At 45.2% G+C, this 9,007-nt stretch overlaps 1 protein-coding gene across 1 annotated transcript; it reads left to right on the top strand.

Moving 5' to 3' along the window:
* Window positions 1-4,789: 4,789 nt before the first annotated feature.
* F4812DRAFT_81775 (uncharacterized protein) lies at window positions 4,790-8,980 on the top strand. Its single transcript, XM_047939474.1, has 3 exons — window positions 4,790-4,824; window positions 5,443-5,960; window positions 6,019-8,980. Exons 2-3 carry the CDS (start codon window positions 5,521-5,523, stop codon window positions 8,897-8,899), a joined length of 3,321 nt encoding a protein of 1,106 aa, XP_047788837.1. The 5' UTR covers window positions 4,790-4,824; window positions 5,443-5,520; the 3' UTR covers window positions 8,900-8,980.
* Window positions 8,981-9,007: the final 27 nt, after the last annotated feature.

Genomic DNA, 9,007 nt, shown 5'->3' with positions numbered 1-9,007 from the left:
TCTTCGTTTAGTTACTCGTAAGCAATGTCGAATAAAGGGTGGTGAGATATTACAAGCATCGAGGTTGCGGTGTAGTTCTAACGTCAACCAAGGCATTAAATCGAGTACATTAGATACTAACTACCTAGGCACCTGGTAAGGAGAATAGTGGCAAATAGGTCTTTCGAAGAGACAAGAATATCGACTACGGGCGCAAATGTCCTAACTAATGTCCCAATATACCTCGGTCACTGTGGCGGTGGCTTCAAACGCCATTAGGTATAGATGGCGCTCCGTCGTTTTTGGCCGTGAGTAAATTAGTCACTCGATCAGCCTACACTTGCAGACGAGGAGATAATTCTGTGACTATGCGCCTTGCTTCGAATACGCATATTGAAAAATTGCCTACCTAGGTAGGCTTGCGACTTCTCCTAATCATTTAGACAGGGCCGGGGGAAGAGGCTTATAGATGGTATTTTGCTAGGGCTCATTCATATCATATCTTGAAACCCGTTTGCCCGCAATCTAAGAAACTTTTAATTTAAGAAATACCAAGCAACCAAGTGTGTAGTAATGAGTGAGTATCGGTGCCGCTCGTGACACTACCTGTCAAGTAGTTTGGAATCTCTATTCTCAAACCCTGATGGAAACTGGCTGGTGATCCTGTGCTTTTCGGATGTTGGCATGGCGGATGATCCAAACTTATAGGTTCTACTAGGTACCGTACCTATATTTCAAGTTTAGCGGTTGTTCGTAGATCAGACATGGGATAAATTCAAGACACTTAGAGACTTATAGAAACAATTAGGAGGTAGGTTATTGATAGTCATGAGACGAAGAGGTTCGAGTGAAAATGCATGGCCTGCTTCCAAGCCCACCATTTCAAAGGTGAATGATATGGAAATCGGCATTCCCGGCTGGTATTGCTCTTTAACTATCCTCGCATGCAGGAATTTATCATAGGAGACGGCTAGGATGGTGGCGATAACCTCCGAAGCGGTGCCATAAATGACGCCGTTACCAACGGCAAATCCCGCAGAGATAACAAAACGGCAGACAGAAAGCTTTATCAAGCTCGTTGAGCTGTAGTCGTCATTGATGTCCAAGTTAGACAAATATTAAGCACAGTTCATGCAGCTTTGAAATACCCATAACCAGCTGAATTTATGAACGTTGACCTATCGTCGAAGTGTGCAACCGCACAAACTCAGACGAGCAAACATGCAGGTAAACTTCCCGCTATCCGGTCGCCGCAAGATACCGTGTAATATCGATCTCGTGGGGGGGGGGTTCGTATCACCGTATTCCAAGAAGCTGACGAGTCCTTCAAATCTTTACCTATCAGAAACCGTGTGCGGATCGGTTACACCGCGGGGTGAGCGTTAGCCACAGCGCTCGTGGTTTGAAACACATGCTAGACCCTCCCTATCGGAAGTGAAGTTAAAGTTCGATGACCGCATTTAGGTGGCTGGTTAGGTAGTCGTAATAGTTGGGTGAAGTTTGCGTTCGAGGTTATCGTTCCGCATTGCCATATTACGAGATATCGTACGAGCAAAGATGAGAGGTAGGTTATAAGTAACGACTATACGATTTCGTTCAAACACTTACAATAACGTCATGCAAATATTTTGAATAGAGTTTACGTACCTGTATGTTATTTAGCTTGACTATCTAAGGTGGATATACACTGTATAGAAGAGTATACTTCCTTGGGGGAAGAAGTATCGTTAAATATCTTTCTAAGGTAGTATGCTGCTGCGACATCGGCTCGTTTGCCTAGTTCAAATTAACAAATTCGATCAGCCGCACGCTCTCGTCGTAGGGTTTAATCGAAGCTTGTGTAAAAGCTTGCATATCCTTAGGTAGCATGCGGTGACACAACTAGAGCAAATGACTGCAAGTTATAAATGAGGAGTTATATTGCAGTTCTGACGGGAATTCCTAGTGGCCGGGCTGATCTGCAATCTGCATTAAAGGTATTAAGATTTTGATAGTAGGTATAGGTAATACCTAAGTAAGCATGCTCCGTACCCAGGCCTGTCCGTACCTATACTGTCAATAGCGCGAGGTCTTTAACAGGTATGACTCTCTCCCTGTCTCGCGTGTAGGGGAAGCATTAGGTACCTACTTAGCAGCTACTCAAATACGAGGTCTTATGTTAATACTCATAGTAGCCCGAGAGCTCCTGACCGCCATGGGAGAAAGGAGATAGGTAACCCGGATGGAAAACTTCATTTTTGCGTCAGTTTTAGCAAAGCAAACGCCAACCGCGTACTTGAAACAGCTGATGGTTATACAAGAAGGCGGTGAGAAATAACATTTTGCCGTCGTCAAAATACGTATGTAGGTAGTGGTCTGCATATGCACCATGTAAGTGTCGGCAAGAAGAGAGATAGGTTCGGGACTGGAAGACCAAATCAAGGTTTTTGCGACATATTTGGACGTTCTGGATAAGATTAAGTGGGTTGCATATATTCATAATTACGACGCTGCGGGAATCCATCTTCCCATCGTCTAATTCGCGGGAGCATGGTGGACTGCCGACGTGATCTATTGGAGAAGCTTGACGTGTTGATGTAAACAGCGCGCGCGTCTGCTAGGTAATAAGTCCGAGGCTACGCGCGAGGCTCTTTTTTATCAATAACGTCTTTTGAGAGGACGACCCAATACTAAACGTGTGGGGATGAATATCGGGTGATCGTTTTGGTCTAAGGCATTAAATACCTGTTTGTCCTCAGCTTCAGATACCTAAATCATAGATAGGTAACAAAGGGAATAACGAACAGGGCCGGAGTATTTGGAGCGGCAATCCTGGAAGATTGTTGGCATAATCCTGGTACATAGTAGTATTACTGCCGGCCTGCCTTTGTACGTATCTAAGCTAGAGCTACCTGTCTTGGATTTTGGTTGGTCTTGGATGGTCTTCGTAAGATGCAACGTCAGCCGTAGTTGTGCTATCGAAGTTTAGAATTGCTCCACGAGTGTACATTTATGATGATAGTATGACAGGCAACGATAACTTATTAAGGTAAAATGGGTGCATTGCGAAGCTAGAGGGATGAATTTCGTGGGAGGTGATATTGAACCCATTGTCTCGCATATATGAGCAAGGATGAGCTTCCAGTGGCTTTGTAGCATGTTCGGATAGAACATTTAAAGGTACTATGTACCTACCTTTGAAGGTCTTGGGTATATTCCTTACCTATTTAGGTAGCTAATGCACCCAGCAACTCTATCAAAGAAGCTTCCCTAGCTAATCAAAATAATGGAATTTGGGAACGCCTAATTTTAGTGCCTGCTTAGTGCCTATTTAACGTCTTTAGCTTTTCTAACTTGGATTAATTCCGGTCTGTAATTGGTGTAGGAATGGAGATTGCAGGGATAAAGATCAGACGGGTACAGGAGCAGCCGGTTAGGGCGGGGGCTACCTATTAAGCGGACCATTAGAAAAAGGAAAACATACCTTAGCGTCTTGGTAGGGGTTTATTTAATAGTATATATTCAGCTCAATATATCGAATGGTATATATACGGCTTATAATCATGAACGGCTCAAATATATTAACGTATCTATGTTTCCACGATTCATTAGTTGAATGGTATCCTTGCAGCTCCTTTGTTTAACGTTATAAATTTGTAAAACGTACACCTTTTAGAGCTATATAGATACGGCTTAATTGAATTGAGCGGTATGCTTACGGCTTAAAAACGCTGAGCCGCTCAAAAAAGTTGAACCGCTCAAAATTCAAGAGGCTCAATCAAATAAGCCGTATGTATATAGCTCAATAGGCTTACACGTTACAAGTCAATTGACTAGATTCATTTCATTCAGTTGACTAGATTCAATTCAATTGATTCAGTATGTGTGGCCTTGCATATGGCCTTGTATGTGGCCTTGTACGTGGTGGTGGGTGCGAAGCTATTATATGCATATATACCCCAATAAGGATGTCACACGTACGCGCGTAACGTAATATCTAACGTAAACCTTTCGTAGTCATTGATCTATTTGAAAAGTGCTTGTAGCCTGTAATGTAATCTTGTGACTTGTGTAAATAATAATAATGATAATAATAATATAATAAAAAAAAGTATCGCATCATTCAATTAGTATAGTTGCACCATACAATTGAAATGGTACGGTACTTCTTTTTTCACATATGCTTGTAAACCATATGAACGGCTCAGCCATTTTGAGCCGTAAATACACGGCAAAAAAAATTTTGAACTGCTCAAATGGGTTTAACGTTTAAAAATATAAGCGCAATGCTTTCCATTTACGGTATAAAGCGTTTCAATTTTTTGAGTCGTACATAAGCGGTATATATACGGTTTAAGAAACCCCCCCAAGACGCTAAGGTACCTTGAATACCTAATACTTCTGTAGATGACTGCTAAACACGTACAACATATGTACTTTCTTGGTAGGTAAGTCAGGTACCTACGGTAATATGCTAATTTCCGTGGCTTCCCATGCCTGTTTCCATACTTCTCAGGATGGGAAAGTCGAACGTCTCAGTTGCCGCGTTGAAGTAACAGTGGGAAACAGTTGGAAAGTAACATGCAAGTCTCATCTTAATTCTCCAGATCTCGATGTCCCATTAAACTCATTCAAGATCAAGTTCCAAATTCAGGTTTTCTTTTGCGTCAAGGATCCAAAAGGCCCGCATCTCACACTTCCATCCTGGGGCCAATAACTACCAATAACTTCAATGTTCCCAATCATAATTGACGGATGGATTTCTCTGTTTCCCTTTTTTTACTTCAACTCCACTCAAACATCCATTAGATCAGGTCACTTTTATGAGGCATTGAAGTATTGAGGTATTGGGTGAAGCATTGAGAGGTATGTACATACATGTAACATAACATTTTATATGTAAGTGGACGCAAACCTTCTACTCTACTTCCTATTCTACCCTAGTTCCAACATACATATCTACGACGCACACACTCTTTTCTCCTTTGTCTGCTTTTATTTGCTTTTTCCCATCCCCTACATAATACATGCAGTCATGGGCGAAGATCTATCCCCTACGAGATGTACGTGAATAAAGCAGTATCCTATCTAATACCACCGCATTCGTTCTATCTCGGTGTGTGGCTCAGATATCTCAGTCAGTCAGCTCAGTTTGTCGTCTAGAAAGACTCAAGGTGCACACCGCGTTCGAACCGACTTAGATAGGCCAGGGTTATTGTGTTATTATGTTATTGTGCAATTCCTATTAATCCACCGTCCCGCACATATCCCAACCACCAAGATCATCACTTCGACCAATAACCTCTCATTCATCCACTTATACTTCCTCCCATCTGAGGGAAGTAACTCATACCGTTATATAATACCTACCCCAAGCTCCCTTCATACCCAATTTTTAAATAGTTCTTGTTTTCTATTTGAGCTTATTTATCTCCGTCTATATGAGATTGATCCAGTCCGTTCGTCACTAATGTTTGGCTGAAGCTATCGGCATGGAATTGTCAATGCTCGCCTAGTAATAGTATTGTGCCGGGTTTTCGGCTTTATCCTCTTCCCAGCGTCATGGGAAATTCGATCTCCGCCGAAGCTCCATGGAGGGGTCACCGAACATCTCAGAAGCTATCGAAACCTAAGATAGGTAATCCTACTGCAGCTGGCCTGTTGAATACCAATGGCGACTCAAATTCAGCGTGCCATTCCTCGGCGGCGAGACGTACCTCGCTTCCCCAAGCTCCTATACTTGCAGCCCCGCCATCGCTCCCTGAGAAAGACCCTGTCGTATCAGTAAGCGTACCCTCTAGCGAGAAAGGACTGGACTTAGGGCATCGCATTTCGAGGAGGCTCTTCCGTTCCAATACCTCCAAAGAGACGCCCCGACATCAACGGAGAAGTAACTGCGTCGAGGTATCAGATCTTTCGCAAGAGCGTTGGGCAACCCGGGCAGGATCTCAGGGGGATGGATTTGAGAGAGGGTATAACTATAGTCAACCTCCTGTCCCAGTGTAAGTTGGAGCGCTTGTTTTCCCATTTCGCAGATGTGCGCTGATAGAGGATCGTTAGGAGCTTGTCTATGAGCACATCGCGCACTTCATTTAACTATGACCCTTTCTCTTACGAGGCTCAGCGCTTATCAAATCTTGTTAGCGAACCGTCCCGCGAAGATAGTTCACTTGCTTTGGAGAATCGAACACACGTTTATGAAGCAATGCGGGGCGACGTCTGGGGTCGACGGCCGTCAATACCCGAAGTGACTCCGTCAATAACTCATAGTAGTTCTGACATCTCTCTATATACTCCTATGCGAAGAAGATCTTTTATGACTCCCGGCGTTGCTACTCGTGAAGTGCTGGTAGATTCGACCTTACCAAAGATTAAGTCGAGATACAGTCTCCCCTCAACTCCGGCCCGCCGAAATTCTATGGAATTAATGGATGTTGGGACAATCGAGGCGCCTCCTGGTTTAGCCATTTCAGATCCCGCACCTCGTGCGCTAACACCTTGTGAGGCGGAATATACACAGACGGGCGCTTTTAAATTTGGCACTCTCCGAATTACAAACGGTAGCCCGGCGAGGAGTCCGGCACGAAGTTTAAGCCCTGTCCGAGATTCAAGTGGTGATATCAGACAAGAAGAGGCTGAGGAATTGGCGGTGAATCGTACAACAGAAGATTATTTTGGAACGGCTCCCACCGGACACAGTCAGACGAGAAACTCCGAGACTTCACTTCCCAAAGTTGAAGGTCAAAACGTGGAGAACTCTTTGAGCCCGCCTAGCAGCTCTAATACAGAAGCAGTGACCTCTGCGTGTTCTATTTCGTCTCTAGGGTCTTCCGAGCTTACAACTGAGCATCAGATAAGTCTACCGCTGTTTAATGATGGGAAGCCGAACATCCTAGATGTTCACGTAACTAGTAAACATACGGCTATGGAGGATAAACTATTTGATGACGAACCGGATGAATATTCGTCGGTGGAAATTCTAGATGTACGAATTGACACCAATGCGAAGTCTACGCCACCTTGCTCGAAGCCAGTGTTGGAAAAAGGAAGCTCAAGAGAAATCAGCAGGTCAGATAGCGGTATTGCAAGCCCTGCTTCAGAGTCCTCGGTGGCACCTTTATCTAAGGCAGATTCGGGCTACAGCTCAAGTGTTTCTCTGCGATCACTTTCTTCGAAACCATCGGCTCCCAAAAAAGATCGCACCGTTGAAGCTACGAGCGACGCTGGTGTGAAGCAGAGCGAGCATGCTGAAGAACCGGATGCCACGATACTTACCACTGCGACGGCCAACGTCAAAATTTCTAGGTTATCTAATGAGCCATCACCTCCACCTGTTCCTATGAAAGATTCCCATCTTGCTGCTCTCGCAAGCCCGAAAGCGCCAAGCGAATTATCGCCACAGTCTCAACAGACCTCTAGATTGACAGGCATTTCGCAGCCTACGGGTGCGCCGGAGCGAGTCTTGTCACCACGCAATCTTCGGAGTCGTCCTAGCCGCAGTATCGAAACTCACCAGATGCCTTCAGGTGGCCTACATGTATCTAGTCCTAGTCGAAGTATCACTAGTGGATTCCGCAAGCCAGGAAAGTTGCAAAGATTTCTAAGTGGAAGCCGAGGACGGGCGCCACTCACAGTTCATAATACGCACCCTACCGGATACACGCGTGTTCCTGCTGTCCCTAGAGATATGCATGCGAGGCTTCAAACGCATACAGGATCGAGGGCAATTTCGTTCAGGAAATTAGCTCTAAGGTCTGCAGCTAGTAAGGAGACACTTGGGACAATCTTGAGCGTTGGGAGTGCAGAGCTACTCCAAGATGAAGACTTCTCCTCAAAGACTTTAGGCGGCCAGATAATGGCTTCGGATCGAAACCAGAAGGCCCTTGTCTCTATGGAATCAAAGGCGGCGGGAAATTTGTCTACTTTGTCGAAGTCAATCCGTCGCAAGCCTGTGTCTAGCCAAAGCAACGATATCTCTCCCGAGTCAACTACGGCCATCAAAACATCGATGGAAAATAATATCGCCCAAGTCGTATCATCTCAGACGGCTAATAGGGATTATAACGGCTCTACCAATGCTATGATAGCGAGTGAGAACACGAGATGCCCTACATACGCCGTTCAGCAGCCTATTTCAAATGCTATGACAATCAGTAGGGAAGAGGAATCGAGAACGATAAATTCCAAGGCTAGTTATGAATTTGCGCAAGGCAAATCGCGTTCTGCATCAACTCTTGAACCTCCGCCACCCGTACCTAGTTCTAGGTTCTCTAAAAGCCCTCCGCCCGTTAGCATGAGAACTCGGAACATGGGTTCTTTACGGGTTCCCTCCCCTGCAAGGTCAAAATCAACTCCCCCCGAGAATATGGGCCGACCAAGGCTACCTCCTCATTCACACAGGGGGAACCCGGAAGACAAATTGAGAACTCCCGAGATGAGCAATACTTTTGCGGCCAACCGGATGACAGCATCCAGGAGGTCGAGTCGGGAGAAACTCCAGATGGATCATGACCCTTCCCTTTCTCGGCGATCATCCGATATCAGCCGACGAAGTTCACTTTCCAGGCAGTCGAGTCAACGAAGCGCCGCAACTACCGGGCCAGCCTTCTTCGGGCAGCAGTACCATTCGCAACCTGACCTGCCACTACACCGTCGGTCTAGTTATGACGAATATAATATTCTGCCACAAAACAGCAGCGCGCGAGATAACGGCCCTTACCCATCGCTATCTCGCAACGGACAAACATATGTTTCGAATCCTTGGAGTGGTCGGTCGATGTCATTGCCACAGCAGTGGGACCAAGGTGTACAATATCCCCCCCATCCTCCCCGCCACCATATCAGGCATCGAAGCCTAGATCAGTATGGCAACCCTATGCCCTATCGGGTTCTCCATTCCTACAACTCTCCTGCTTACCGTCATTTACCAATCTGGAGATAAACTATTGATTCTGCTTCTTTTTCAAAGATGAATTGCAGAAATATCCTATACTCCTGTATTCAGACTTGAGACGTCTCTCAAACTTTTCCTTACTTTCTTCTTGATATC

The sequence above is a fragment of the Daldinia caldariorum genome (genome assembly GCF_022478825.1).
Source record: "Daldinia caldariorum strain CBS 122874 unplaced genomic scaffold F4812scaffold_12, whole genome shotgun sequence".
NCBI classification, from domain to species: domain Eukaryota; kingdom Fungi; phylum Ascomycota; class Sordariomycetes; order Xylariales; family Hypoxylaceae; genus Daldinia; species Daldinia caldariorum.
This window is presented reverse-complemented; position numbering and strand designations above follow the sequence as displayed.